At 57.8% G+C, this 14,632-nt stretch overlaps 2 protein-coding genes across 2 annotated transcripts in view; one reads left to right on the top strand and one right to left on the bottom strand.

Annotated features, from left to right (window-relative positions):
* LOC106899059 (zinc finger protein 883-like) overlaps positions 1 to 5,560 on the top strand; it is a 6,012-nt gene extending 452 nt beyond the window's left edge. Inside the window, exon 2 of the mRNA XM_014960718.1 lies at positions 2,863 to 5,560. Coding sequence (XP_014816204.1) covers positions 2,871 to 4,517 — 1,647 coding nt within the window. The 5' untranslated portion in view covers positions 2,863 to 2,870 and the 3' untranslated portion in view covers positions 4,518 to 5,560. The remainder of the gene's footprint in view (positions 1 to 2,862) is intronic.
* A 4,740-nt stretch (positions 5,561 to 10,300) lies between these two features.
* The window catches only part of LOC106899065 (deleted in malignant brain tumors 1 protein-like), a 53,566-nt gene continuing 49,234 nt past the window's right edge, over positions 10,301 to 14,632 (bottom strand). Inside the window, exons 22-26 of the mRNA XM_014960732.1 lie at positions 14,049 to 14,369; positions 13,017 to 13,346; positions 12,348 to 12,677; positions 11,604 to 11,720; positions 10,301 to 11,450 (exon numbers count right to left, since the gene is read on the bottom strand). Of these exons, the coding sequence (XP_014816218.1) occupies positions 11,311 to 11,450; positions 11,604 to 11,720; positions 12,348 to 12,677; positions 13,017 to 13,346; positions 14,049 to 14,369 (1,238 nt within the window). The 3' untranslated portion in view covers positions 10,301 to 11,310. The remainder of the gene's footprint in view (positions 11,451 to 11,603; positions 11,721 to 12,347; positions 12,678 to 13,016; positions 13,347 to 14,048; positions 14,370 to 14,632) is intronic.

Genomic DNA, 14,632 nt, shown 5'->3' with positions numbered 1-14,632 from the left:
TTCCCCCCCCCCCCCCCCAAGATCTCTGCTTTGGCACAGAAAAGCTCTGCTCTGGCAGGTGCTTGGTGGTTTCTCCCCCAAATCCACCACGTTGCCACCCTTGTGCTTTTCTTGCTTTGTCCCTTTCTCTGCCTCCGGCTCACGGCGTCTGTGGGCACTACCTCTTCACTTTATTCCCTTCCCCAAGAGCAGATCCCTCTGAAACCCCTTGGTGTAAACCAACCAGTGGTGGTGGGTCCCTCCTGGCCCTCAGTAAGTCCAGCATCTGGCTCCACTTCTCTGGTGTTTACCATCGTCCTGCCCTTGAGTGAGGGGCTTCCACGTAGCCATACCCAGTGCTGCGCCTGGTAGGGAAACTCTGAGCCCCCCTGGTGACTTCACTGTGGCCATCACACAGCACCAGAAAACACTGAATCCTGTGTGAATTCACCACGGTGAGTCAGCCGGGATGTGTTGGATGCCTGGGTGGCAGCAAAGGCTGCCCTGATATTTGTTTTTTTACAGAGCCAGGCAACCTGGGCCACCTCTCTGTGCGAATGTCCTCCTTCGTGTCCCCCGAGCTGAGCCCCAATGTGTCCGTGTCCTGCTCCCAACCCACTCTGTCCCCTCTGCTTTGGGGGGCTTTCTTATCCCCCTGCCCAGCATCACCCTGATATCTCAACCCAACAGGAAGGGCTCTGCAGCCTCCGGGTGAGAGTCCTGGCCAAGAAATGGTTTAAATCCATCCCAGAAAGGGGAGTGTGCCCTGGAGAGGGCAATCCTGAGCCCTCAGTGTTCCTCCTGCAAGTAAAGACTTGAGGCCAAGTGATTTAAACACTGTTGGGAGCATCCCGTCAGTACCTGCCTCAGCAGGTGGCAAAAAGGTTCATCTCAGTTTGGCTCAATAATGATTTTTGCTGGTTTGGGTTTTGTTTTAATTGGCTTTGTTACTTCTAACCCTCTCATTTACTCGGCTTGCTGTCCCCTTCACCCTTTTCTGTGCATCGTATATTTGACGGTCGCCTTAATGTCCTCCCTTTTCAATGTGGGATTCCTCGGCTTCACTTTTTCGGTGTATCCCATCCCCGGGCTCCTGGAACCCTTGGGGTTGATGATACTTGCTCTGTGACAGCGAGACAAAATCATGCTTGGAAACCCTCTCTCTTTGGCTGTGAATTCCCTTCTCTGCCTCCTGAGACCCGGCCAGGAGCAGGAGGCGTGGGCGAGGAGCAGTGTTTGGTGGAGCACCTGTTACTTGTTAAGCTTTAATGGGATCAAAGTGGTTATTAATAGAGTTAAGCTCGTTCCCTCCTACCTCACCCCTTTGCCTTCCCCTGCAGTTGCCTGGTTGAAGCTCTGTCCCCAGCTCTGGTGGGCTCTCACTGCTATCTGGAGGGGTTTGGAAAATCCCTCGGAAAGACCCGGCCACGTCGCTGTCTGTCACCCCACAAACTCGTGGGGGTTCGTAGCAGCCACCAACCATTACCAGATTCCAGCCCGTGTTGCAGATGCCAGCGTGGGCCAGTGGCCTTGGGCAGACTTAGTGGTGTCTTTGTGCTCAGTTTATCAGTTCTTGTGAGTCCAACCGCTGCTCTCCAGCACTTATCAGTTCTTGGGAGGCTTTGGCACGCCGCCTTCCAACCCGTATCGTTCCTCTCTTCTGCTTTTTGTTTTCTGGCAGCCCTGTCCTTGCTCACGCCTGTGGGAGTCTCTTCTCAGGCACCTCTAGGTCAGTTTTACATCTGCTTTTGTGGAAGCTCCCTCCCTGTGTCAGGCCAATGGTCTTGCTTTCCTCTGTGCAACGTGGTGCTTGGAGGCTCTTAAAGCACCTGCTGCTCCTGACGTCCCCTGCACCCCCCTGCCTCTCACCGGGGTGTCTCCAGACATGGGAGCTGGACCAAACCACCTGAATTCAGCTGTTTTCAACGAAGAGCTCCTTGTTCCAGCTGGTCGCTCTTGGCTGCACATCAGGCCCTTGTTGGAAGTGATTTCATGTGGGGTTTCTGAGATGGATTGTGCTTTAACCTTCTTCTTCTCCTTGGCTAAACCAATCCACGTGCAGTATCCTGAAAGGGAACAGCAAATCCAGCTATGGGGATCTCCCAGGTGGATGTCAGAGCCCGATGTCTCTTGTTGAGCTGTGCCAGCACTGAGCAGGCTCTGGAGGTATCAGCAGGCTTGGATGGAGCCTGGAGAAACACTGGCCTGTGAGAGGAGCATTTATTGAGAAGGAGATCAAAAACCACCCTGACGCGCTTGAGAGCCGAATTGTGCTGTTGAATCCCCAGGGGCTGGAGGCTGAACCCCTTTGTGTGTCCACTCTGTGCCCAAGGCAGGGCTGACACCTCCTTTGTCACGGTTGAAGGGTCACGTAGGCACCCAGGGAGACCCAGCACCCTCCAAGGAGCTTTTCAAAGCCCTGCCTGGAAGCTGCTGGGCAGCCAGTGTGGCCTCTGGTGGCTGGGGGCATGGTTGAGGCCAGTTCCTCAGCTATTGCTCCAACCAGGTAACTATGAGCAGGTCCTGGAAGGAAGCGAGTTGCTCTGTGCTATGAACAGCAGCTGCTTTTGGGTGCTGGTAACAGGCTCACGGGTAAAAAGGCTTTTAAGTGCCAGTCTGGGCTGTTTCTGTGGCGCTTGGTCTGCCCATCGCCTCCATCCCCCGTAGGGGAAAGGGATTGGTGACGCCGGGTTTTACAAACTGTAGTGTCTGTGTCCCTGCCTTCTTCCCCCACCTCCTTCACGATCCCTCCCTCCCTGCGTGTCTCTGACCTCCCCCTTGTGCTGCTGCCACCCATGTCTTCATCTTCCTGCTCGCTCCCTCCCTCGTGGTCCTGCCCTCGGCCTGTCCTCCCTCTCACACTCTCCTTCCTTGTTTTTGCAGGGGCTGCCATGGAAGGGCAGCCGGGTCCTGCAGCCTGCGAGCCCCCCTTTTCACAGAGGCTCTCCCCCCTTTCTGAAGGAGATGGGCCTGAAGGTGAAGAAGAGCAGGAGGAGGACACAGCTGGGGTGGAACCAAGAGAAGAGCTGGGGGGAGGCTCTCTGGAGCAGCTGGGGCGAGCTTCTCCACGCCGCTCGGGACGGTGCTGCCACAGGCAGGGCTCTCTCGCTCCTCAGGGTGCAGGCAGGCCCTGCCAGAAGACTGGTGAGGATGAGGGGGCTTCCCCATGCCACCAGGCTCCGGAGGAGCTGTGGCCGTGCCGGCAGAAGCACCGTCTGTGCCTGAAGCCTGAGACGAGCCGGGTCCCCGTGTCCCTGGGGCAGGGGGAGAGCGCCGAAGAGCCGGGACCCTCCCGGGGGAAAAGGCTGCGGTTGATCTGGGGCCGGGCAGGTGACTTCAGGCAGAGGGAGATGGAGAACGGGCTGGAGGAGGTGGAGGAAGAGAGAGGGTCTCGGTCCTGCTCCCCGGAGCTGCCCCTTTCTGACGACGCCCGCCCCAAGCCCGACTTTGTGCAGCTGATTGACGAGCGTGGTATCTACTCCACAGCCAAGCTGGTGCTGGGCAGCGCGGTGGGGGAGCTGGAGGAGGCTGCGGTGGGGCTGCCGGCCCACCCGAAGCGGGGAGCGAGTGGCGTGGGCGAGCTGGAGATCCGCGAGGTGATCGTGGATGAGAAGCCCTTCCAGTGCGGCGTCTGCGAGAAGGCCTTCAAGCGGGCCTGGGAGCTCTTCAGCCACGAGGTGGTGCACAACGAGGAGCGTCCCTTCCGCTGCGACCTCTGCCAGGCCTCCTTCAAGCGCCACTCGGACTTCAAAAGCCACCGGCTGGTCCACACGGAGGAGCGGCCTTTCCGCTGCGAGCTCTGCGGCAAGCGCTTCAAGCGCTCCTCCAACCTGCAGGAGCACCGGCGCATCCACAGCGGCGAGCGGCCCTTCCGCTGCCCCCGCTGCGCCAAGAGCTTCAAGACCCCCTACGAGCTGCAGCGCCACGCGCTCACCCACTGCGCCGAGAAGCCCTTCAAGTGCGCCGACTGCGGGAAGGACTTCCCCACCTCCAACGCCCTCCTCCTCCACCAGCGCCAGCACTGCGACGACAAGCCCCACGTCTGCGGGGTCTGCGGCAAGAAGTTCACCTACGGGCACAGCCTCAAGGTGCACGAGCGGGTGCACACGGGCGACCGCCCCTTCGTCTGCCCGCTCTGCGGCAAGGGCTTCAAGCAGTCCAACGCCCTCTCCTCCCACGAGCGGGTCCACACCGGGGAGCGCCCCTTCGTCTGCAAAACCTGCGGGAAGGCCTTCAAGCAGTCGTCCTACCTGGTGATCCACGAGCGGGCCCACACCGGGGAGCGCCCCTACAAGTGCGAGGTGTGTGGGAAGGCCTTTGCCCGGCCCTCCCTGCTGCTCCAGCACCACCGCGTGCACAGCCAGGAGCGGCCCTACAAGTGTAGCTTCTGCCACAAGTTCTTCAAGGACCTGGCCTACCTGGCCGTGCACGAGAAGGTGCACACAGGGGAGACCCCTTACAAGTGCAGCGTCTGCGACAAGGGCTTCGCTCACCCCTCCAACCTGCTGCAGCACCAGCGCGTGCACCGCGACGGCTGAGCCCCGGCGCGGCCGGTGCAGCTCCGGTGTTGCCAAGCCGCAGCGGCCGTCGGCGCGCTGCCGATGGGCCACCGCTGGCAGCAGACGAGCCCCAGGCGGGGGGGACCCCGTAGGCGCGGCCCAGGACTGGTGCGGACCCCGAAAAGCTGTGGCGTTTCTCCTGAGCCCCTGGAGGACCTGCAGGACCAGCAGGACCCTGCCCAAGCTGTGGAGCTCCCAGCAGGCATGCTGTGGCTCGTGGCACTCTGCCGGTGGGCAGGCAGGAGCCCTCTTTGCCCTCGTGCGGGGAGAAGGGTTGAGACCTCCCTACGTCATCCCAAGACCCCCTCCCCAGTCATCCCAGTGAGCTTGGCTCCACACGGGCTGGGGGCTCCCCTGGGGAGTCAGGGGACACTGTCACCTGCAGGAGGGGACAGACCTGCCTGGTTTTGGGGAGAGAGCTGCAACAACAGCACAGGCAGTGGAAAGGATCACGGGGAAGAGTGAGCATCTCCCTTTCCCCCTGAAGCTTTTTGGGGTTCAAGTGTCCCATCCGTATCTCATGTTGCTGCTAATGACCTGGTTAATCACCCCTTTTCTTTCTGCCCCAGGGTGCTAGCGGGGCTGGTAGGGAGCAGAAGAGAAGGGGGGGACATACTGTTACCGTCCACTTTGGGAGCCTCAGCAAGCAACACCCAGCACTTCAAGTCCTACAGCTGCTCCTGGGACTTTCCAGGCAGGAACCTGGATGGGGTACGGGCAAGCAAGACACAACCAGTCCTCTGCCTCCTCCTCCTCCTCCTCCTCTCTTGCTTGCCAGAGCTACTCCCGTGCTGATGGCTGCTGGGCAGAGGGTGGCATGTGGACCTTTGCTGGTGAGGGCGAGATGGGAGCCTTGTCCTTGCCCGCGCTGGTGCCCTTGTGCCGTCCCTCACACTCCTGGAGAGCCTGGGTCCCACCTCATCCCCATTTTTCATATGGTCCCTGTAGTGCTGGGAACGGTGGGGGGTGGGATGTGCACGCTCCTTGGCGCTCTGCACACTAATTACAGGATGGTTATTTAATGATGGCTCTGTCTCATTGCCTTCTCCAGGCCTTGCCTGGGTCTTGACGTGGGCTTTTGCTGCCTTCTTCCCACCCAGTACCTTCTCCCAACGTCCTTCAACGTGGGTGGGAGGTGTCTCTCTGCGTGTTGCTGGCAGACATGGTAAGGAGAGACCCACCAAATCCTCAGTGTGAGGTGGATCTCACACACCACCACTGAGCCTGTACCCTGCAGAAGTTGGTTGCAAGGTGGGCCAGCAAGATGCATTTGGGATTTGGGCTGGTGGATCCCCCTGCAAAGAAGGTTGTGGGCCTCCTGGTCGTGTTGGTCTTTTCCTCTGCCCCACAGCTTCCCAACTTCATCCCACTTCAACCCTTGACACAGCACTGGGGCAGCTCTGGCCTCTTCCAAATGCTGTTCCCGGCGTTGGATCATGAGGTTGTGATTTGATTTCAGGATGGAACCTGTCCCTGAACATACTCTGTAGTCCAGCTGGTGCTTGACACATCTCAGCTGCTTCCCGTCCTGGGGTTTGCTGTGTCCATGTGTCTCCAGACAAGGGGAGTTGCACCTGCAGCCCTGGGAACAGACTGCCAGAGGTCATAATGGTTCTTCACCCTTTAAGGCTTGATGAGACTCCCAAGGTGTCACATTGGCCATGAAACACCTACACGATGTGTGTTGTAACAGTGGGGGTGTCTTCAACCCAACCCCAGAGCAGAGGCAGCTCCACTCGGGCCATATTCCCCACAAACTCACCCTCTCTGTTCACTCATGGTCCTGAGCAGAAGGGGTTTTCTCATAAAAATGGACAAATGTGGGGACTTGGGTGAGTGAAATGGATTGGTGGAGCCATACCCTGAGGCACAGGAACAGAGGGCCCCATTTGTCCACCAGGCCCATCCCACAGGGAAGTCACCTGGGGCCAGGATGGAGGATACATGGAGAAATCTTACCCTGGTTTGGCCCTCAGATTTCTACCCATTACTGATATTTCAAGTAGGTGGTGATGACGTAGCTACCAGAAGTCTTGGGGCAACGAAGAGAGACTTGAGGGCCCTGGTACGGCTGGGTAAGGGATGAGGAGCACAAGTAGTGTCCTCCTCTATCCCACCAGTTGCAGGGATTGATGAGGGGATGAACAGGAAGAGCCAGCAGGAAACCTGTGATGTAGTTGCCATCACAGGAACGTGGTGGGAAGACTTAACACAACTGGAGTGCTGTGATTGATGGCTACCAACTTTTCAGAAGGGATAGGCAAGGAAGGAGAGGCGGTGGGGTGGGACAGGTTTGATTGCCTAGAACTTAACAACGTGAATGACAGCGTTGAGTGTTTATGGTGGGACATCATGGTGGGAGTTTGTTACAGACCCCCCAACCAGGATGTAGAGGCTGATGAAATGTTCTACAAGCAGCTGGCAGAGGTCTTGTAATCACTCACCCTTCTTCTTGTGGGAGGCTTCAGCTTCCCAGATGTCTGCTGGAAATACAACACAGCAGAGAGGGAACAGTCCCAGAGGTTCCTGGAGTGTGTAGAAGACAATCAGGGAAAGTGCCCCACTGGACCTACTCTTCTTAACAGAGAAGGTCTGGTGGGGGATTTAAAGGTTGGAGGTCATCTTGGGCGGAGCGATCATGGATAGGGTTTTCAGTTCTTGGAGAAGCAAGGCAGGGAGCCAGCAGAACTGTCACCTTGGACTTCTGAAGGGCAGGCTTTGGCCTGTTTGGAAGCATGGCTGACAGTGTCCTCTGGGAGATAGTCCTGAAGGGCAAATGTGCCCAGGAAGGCTGGTCATACTTCAAGGAGGAACTCTTAAAAGCACAGGAGAAGGCCTTCCCCAAGGTCGCAAAAAACAAGCCAAAGGAGAAGAAGACCAGCCTGGCTGGACCTCAGGAACAAAAGAAAAGCTTATGATCTTTGGAAAAGGGGGTTGGCAGCTTATGAGGAATACCAAGATGTAGTGAAGCTGTGCAGGGGGGAAATTAGAAGGGCCAAAGCTCCAGCAGACACAACTTGGCCACTACAGTTAAAAATAACAAGAAGAGGTTCTTTCAGTATATTAGTAGAAAAAGGAAGACTAGGGAAAATGTAGGCCCACTGATGAATGAGGTGGTGGAAGACCCAGAGAAGGCAGAGTTACTGAGTGCCTTCTTTGCTTCAGTCTTCACTGCTGAAGCTGTCACTCGTGAATCCCAGACCTGGAGGGAAGGGGGAAGGTCTGGAGAGAGGAAGATTTTCCCTCAGTAGAGGAGGACCGGGTGAGAGACCACTTGGCCACACTGGACATCCTGAAGTCCGTGGGCCGTTATGGAATGCACCTACGAGTGCTGACAGAACTGACAGATGTTATTGCTGGGCCACTCTCATCATCTCTGAAAGGTCATGGAGAACAGGAGAGGTACCTGAGGACTGGAGGAAGGCCAACATCACTCCAGTCTTCAAAAAGGGCAAGAGGGAGGACCCAGGGAACTGCAGGCCGGGTAGTCTCACTTCTGTTCCTGGGAAGGTGATGGAGCGATACGTTCTGGATGTCATCTCCAAGCACGTTGAAGAACAGGAAGTTATTGGGAGTGGTCAACATGGATTTACCAAGGGTAAATCATGCTTGACCAATCTGATAGCCTTCTATGATGCTACAACTGGTTGTTTGGATGAGTGGAGAGCAGCAGATGACATCTACCTTGACTTCAGCAAGGCTTTTGACACCGTCTCCCATAAGATCCTCATTAGGAAACTGAGGAAGTGTGGGCTGGATGAGGGGGCAGTGAGGTGGATTGAGTCCTGGTTGTGTGACAGGACTCAGAGGGTTGTAATTAATGGAGCAGGGTCAAGTTGGAGGCCTGTGACCAGTGGTGTCCCCCAGGGGCCAATACTTGGTCCAATCTTGTTCAACATATTCATCAATGACCTGGACGAGGGGACAGAGTGTATCCTCATCAAGTTTGCTGATGATACCACAGTAGGAGGGCTGGCTGACACCCCAGAGGGCTGCGCCACCATCCAGCGTGACCTGGACAGGCTGGAGAGCTGGGCAGAGAAGAACCTCATGAGGTTCAACAAGGGCAGGTGTAGGGTCCTGCCCCTGGGGAGGAAGAACCCCAGGCACCAATACAGGTCAGGGGTGGACCTGCTGGAAAGCAGTTCTGAGGAGAAGGATCTGGGGGTCCTGGTGGACAGTAACCTATCCATGAGGCAGCAATGTGTCCTTGTGGCCAAGAGGGCCAGTAGAATCCTGGGCTGTGTAGGGAAGAGTGTGGCCAGGAGGTGGAGGGAGGTCCTTCCCCTCTGCTCTGCACTGGTGAGGCCACCACTGAAATCCTGCCTCCAGTGCTGGGCTCCCCAGTTCAAGAGAGACAGGGAACTGCTGGAGAGAGTCCAGCGAAGGGCAACAAAGATTATTAAAGGATTAGAGCATCTCCCTGATGAGGAGAGGCTGGGAGAGCTGGGACTCTTTAGCCTGGAGAAGAGAAGGCTGAGGGGAGACCTCATCAATGCTTACAAGGATCTAAAGGGTGGGTTGAAGCAGGATGGAGCCATATTCTTCTCAGTGGTTCCCAGTGACAGGACGAGGGGCACAAGCTGGAACATGGGAAGTTCCACTCAAATATGAGGAAGAACTTCTTTGGGGTGAGGGTGGCAGAGCCCTGGAACAGGCTGTCCAGGGAGGGTGTGGAGTCCCCTTCTCTGGAGATCTTCAAGCCCCACCTGGATGCTCCTGAGTGATGTGCTCTGGGCAATCCTGCTTTGGCAGGGGAGTTGGATTAGATGATCTCTAGAGGTCCCTTCCAACTCCGACAATTCTGTGATTCCGTGACATAGGATTTGGAGGACACCTGATGGTGCTGGTGGCAGGAGGTGGCTGCCTACCTGGTGTCATTTAGGTCACTCCAGGTCTCTTTCACATCATATTTTTGCCTCTGTGTGTGTATTGCGCACCTGAAGGCACCTCCAAAGATGCATGTCACCTGTGTAGGAGCAGCCCAATGAAGCTCTCCAAATGGTTGATGGAGCTCTGGGGTTGCATTCAACAGCTGAGGCCATCAGAGATGATCTGGGGTGCCCAGTTGGCCTTCAGCTTCTCTTCCAGGTGAGCTTGCATCTCTCATAAGACCCTATGTCCTATATGCCAACCCCCCTGGGAGTATCTGGGATGGTTGAGGGCGTCTCATGTGGCACTAGGTGGGTGGTAGCTAGACTGTGCTCTCATGGTTGGATAAGCCCCAACCTTTGATGAGCATCTTGCCCTGTTGGATCTTCAGCCTTTGGCATCCTGGAGGCCAAAGGTTTACCTTCGTGATCTGCTGCATTTCAGAGCAGGTGAGAGGACCATCTCTGGTGGCTCAAGCCCCAGGGTGGCTGCTCCCAGAGATGCCCGTCTCGGCATTAAGGCTTTTCTCATGTACTGGGATCATGCGTTGTATCATCACCAAGCAATGGATAAGGTCACCAAGTGATGATCTTGTGGCCCACACCAGCTTGGTAGTTGGCAAGGAAAGGGGTGGCCTTGCTGCTGGAGGAAATTATTTCAGGTTTTGTTCTGCTTTGGATGTCCTGCAGTCCCCCTGTCCCCTCTCGGCTGTGGGGGCTGATCTCATGCCCAGCTTTTCCAATCCACCTTCAGATGTTTGCTCCAGCATGTGGTGAGCTCCTAGAGTTTCTCAGGCAGGACCTAGGGGACAGCTTCACCTGGGGTGAGGAGTAAGGGGGCTCGTGTGGAAGGCTTCCACTTTATTTCTGGGCATATTGGCCTCCAAGCAGTTCTGCCTCTGATTTTACTCCTAATCTGGGGACTCTCCCGCCCCTCTGAAGCATCACAAGAAGGAGATATGGGGAAAAGCTTCTGGCTCAGTACCTTTCCCAGTTTTGGAATGTTGTCCATCCCTGGGGAAGCTGTAGAGAGGACGGGGAACAATATACCCATGTTTCCTTCAGTCTTCGTCAGGGAAGGCATCAGTTCCCTCGGCAAAGGTCACCTCCTGCTGTTGGGACCTCTGCTCATTGACCCTCCAGGCCCCCCTCCCATCAGGCGCTTTGGGGACTCAGCCCTCAGTTTGTGAACCTGATGGACCCTGAGGTGAACCTGAGGGTGAGGTCCCTCTGCATCAGGATGCCCTTGGGCATGGAGTGCTGGTGGAGAACTGCAACCTCCCAGGCAAGAGCACACCTCGTGCCCCATGAGCCTCAGCAGGGAGGTTCCTGAGGGATGGTTGCAGGTTGGGGGTGTGGAGCAAGGAAAATGGGGCTCTGTGGCCACCTCAAAATGCATCCGGGTGGGACGGGTGAGTATTGGGAATTGCACGTTGGAGCTCTGGCAGTTGGGGTGGTCAGGAACTCGGGGTCTTGGTTCCATCCAAGGTCTGGGGGAAGCTGTGGCAGAGAAGCACAGAAGCAGTTTGTTTCGTGTCCCCCCCCCAGCACTCACACCCATCATGCCTGGAGGGTTGGGGACCCCCTTTTAATTCGTTTGCACCCCTCCTTCTGCTCCTCTGCTCCTTTAGCTCAGCCTTGTGCCTCCTGCCAGGTCCATTGGGCTCCTCCTGAGCCGCGGGGGCTGGGCGGGTGGTACCAAGGCCAGTTAAATAAATGTCACCAGACTGGGAGACCCCTCTTGGTCGGCTGGTTTGGGGTTCCTCATGTAAGTCACTGGTACCAGCTGGTTTTGAAGTGTCCTGCCCGCCAGCTGCTGCTTTAGAGTCTTCAGGAAAGTGGGTTGAGGAAAAAGGGGGGGCAGCAGGAGGCCGGTGCCACCCCTGGGCCAGGAGCTGGTGTCATGGGGCATCTTCCTTCATGAGCTGCGTCGTCTCGGTGTCGGCATCCTCGGGGGCTTCTGCCTTGGTGGGGAGGTAGATGGCCCCCATGGGCTGGAAGGACGTCGCTGAAGGGCTCTGGACCCCGGGGTGCTGACGGGCTGCGAGATGGAGAGGACACCGGGCTGTCACCAGGCTCCAGCAGCCACCTCCACATCTCCCAGGGTTTTGGGGTGGCCGGAGCAGGGACTGGAAGTTGGAGGTGGGGGTGAAGGGCAGGGGGGGTAAGACACACAGAGGGATGTGACTGTCACCTCCAGCATGGGCTGCTGCCATGCACCTCCTCTTCAGGTTGAGCCACAGCAGGACCCCGCTCAGCAGCATCACCAGGGCCAGGAGCACAATCAGCACCGCGCAGGAGGGAGAAGCACCTGGTTTGGGGGGAGACCAGACTCGGGGTCCCATTTCCAGCCGAGACCAGTAACAGCGTGGAGAAACCCTGATGTCTAACACAGCCTGTCCCCCGGGAGAGCAGCTCAGCTGCTGCTGGAGGTGGGCTTTCCTTAATTTAGCTTCACCATTTCCCTGCGTGGACGATGGGGTGGTGGGGTTGGAGTGACCTTCCATGTTCCTGCTGCTCTTAGAGCCTGCACCAGCTCCCTCGTGCGTTTTTCCGCTTCAGATTTGGGGTGCTGCTCCTCACACACGCCTGTTTCTGACCCTCCCCCATCCTTCAAAGTTGTCCCAGCTCTACCACAAACCATCAGAGAAACGGTGGCTGGTCCTGGAGGGAGCCCAGAGGGTTTGGGGGAGAGGGGAACTAGGGGGTGCGTGGAAGGAAATTTGGGCTTCAAGAAGAAATGGGAGGGATGAGTTGTGTTCTGAGCGAGGAAAGCATCTCTGGTGCTCCCGAGGGTGTCAGAAAATGAGGTGTGTCCCCCAGAAAAGGCCCTCAAGAACTGGCTGGGATGAACACGTGCCATTTTTCCCACTTTCTTCTCGCCTTGGGACTGCCTCCCTGCTCTGGTGTGGACCCCATGGAGGATCGTGGCTCTCACCCTTTGGCTTCGTGCACACCACGCCGGCCGCCGAGCCCTGCTGGCAGGACCCCAGCCCGGACCCCTTCTGCTGGCACTCCAGGAGCAGGGACTCGCTCCCCCGGCAGCTCAGCCCCTCCAGCAAGGCACGGCCGGTCTCCTGCCTGAACTGGGCTCCCAGGGGCGCCGACTGGGCTGGCCCACAGCCCAGCTGCCTGCAGACCACCTCGGCTTCCAGCAAGCTCCAGCCGTTGCTGCAGACCCCGTGCCAGGTAGCGTTGTAGAGCACCTCCACCCGCCCCGCGCAGGGACCGGGGCCGTCCTGCAGCCGCACCTGCAAGGGGTTTGTGCCTGCAAGAGGGGGTGAGATGTCCCCTAAGACCCAGCAGGCGGATGGAGAGGGGCACACGTGCCCTTTGCCACCTGTACCTGCTGCACGATTCACCTTCCCCCCTCCCCACCCCCCAGCTCCCTCACAGGGTCACTCATAGAATGGTTTGCGTTGGAAGGGACCTTATGGATCATCTCGTTCCAACCCCCTGCCCTGGGCAGGGACACCTCCCGCTAGACCAGGTTGCTTAAAGCCCCTTCCAGCCTGGCCTTGAAACCTCTGATTCCCATCACTGATGTCCCACCAGCCCTCCCAGTCCTGGATAAAACCCTTTTTTGAGCGTTCTCCCCGGGGAGCACCTGAGCACACGACGGCCGCGTCTTCCTTGTGGTTGCAGTTGTGGACTCCCCAGCCGCCGAGGCTGCACTGGGTGAAGGTGGTCTCCATGCCGGTGCACTCCACATCATCCAGCCAGATGGGGTCCAAGCCTTGCCCAAAGTGAGCCGAGTCCGGGGCCGACACGGCCGTCCCGCAGCCCAGCTGCCGGCAGATCACCTTGGCGTCCTTCAGATCCCAGCTGTCGTCGCAGATGGTCCCCCACCGCCCTTGGTGGAACACCTCCACTCTCCCGGCACAGCGGTTCGGGCCAGCAGCCAGGCGGACCTGCACCTCCTCCGTCATGTTGGCATCTGCCAGGAGAAAGCCAGTTAGGAAAGGCGAACAGGACACCAATCACCTCCCCCCCCCAAAAAAAAAAAAATCCCCAAACCAGAAGCCAGAGTGCAAATACAGAGTTGTTGTGGTCCCCTCCCAGCAAGGGATGCAACCCCCCCCAGTCCTTCCAGAGGAGCATAGCTGTAGGGATGGACTTCAGTTGCACTTCCAAACCCTAAAATCATGATGTCTCCTCCATGCAAGTGTGTGGACCAGGCAATGGAGACCAGGCTGGGGATTTGGCATTGGGTGGTCCCCTTGAGACAGGGCTTGGCTTGCTTAGTGCCACGGGGAGGGGGGTGTGAAGGTTTCGATGAGATGTTGCTTGTGAATGGGGTGGGAACCTGTTGCTGGGTTGGGGACAAGCCCGGCCAAGAGACTATGACCTCTTTGCCAGCCTCCTTCCCCAAAAGTCATGCCTTTCCGGAGCCAGCATCACCCCAGAGGCAGCCAGATACCCTCCTGTCCCTGGAGGTGTTCAAAAGATGGGTTGATGTGGTGCTGGGAGGTCTGGTTTAGTGATGATGCTCCTTGTTTGTTGTGTGGGTGTCTATTTTTGTCAGTCAGGTTGACGGTTGGACAAGATGATCTTTAAGGTCCCTTCCAACCTAGAAGATTCTGTGATTCTGTGATTCTGTGCCCACCCCCGATGCCCCGTGTCCCAGGATGGGATGTACCTGAACACACCACGCCAGCATCTTCTCCATGGTTGCAGTTGCTCTCTCCCCAGGGACGAGCTCGGCACTGGGCAAGGTTGTCCTCGGTCCCAGTGCAGCTCGTGTCGTCCAGCCAGATGCGTCCCGTCCCCTGCCCGAAGCGAGCCCGGCCAGGGGCTGCCACGGCCCTGCCGCAGCCCAGCTGCTGGCACACCACCCTCGCCTCGCTCAGGTCCCAGCCGTCGTCGCAGACCGTCCCCCACTGCGCGTCGTGGAGGACCTCCACCCTCCCGGCACAGCGGCCTGGTCCTTCTGCCAGGCGGATCTCTGCCCTGGCCTGGTCTGCGGGCAGAGAAGCGGGAGATGTAGAGGTGAGGACAAGAGGACCACATGTCCAAGGGGGGCTTTCCGGTGGTGGTGGCCAGGTTGCATAGAATCATAGAATTGCCCAGGCCGGAAGGGACCTCCAAGGGTCATCTAGTCCAACCTCCCCGCAGTCAGCAGGGACACCCCCAACTAGACCAGGTTGCCCAGGGCCTTGTCGAGCCTCTCCTTGAATATCTCCAGGGATGGGGCCTCAACCACCTCCCTGGGCAACCTGTTCC

Source organism: Calidris pugnax, unplaced genomic scaffold, assembly GCF_001431845.1.
Source record: "Calidris pugnax isolate Ruff unplaced genomic scaffold, ASM143184v1 scaffold496, whole genome shotgun sequence".
Lineage (NCBI taxonomy): Eukaryota > Metazoa > Chordata > Aves > Charadriiformes > Scolopacidae > Calidris > Calidris pugnax.
The sequence above is the reverse complement of the archived record's forward strand: the minus strand, read 5'-3'. Positions and strand labels throughout refer to the sequence as shown.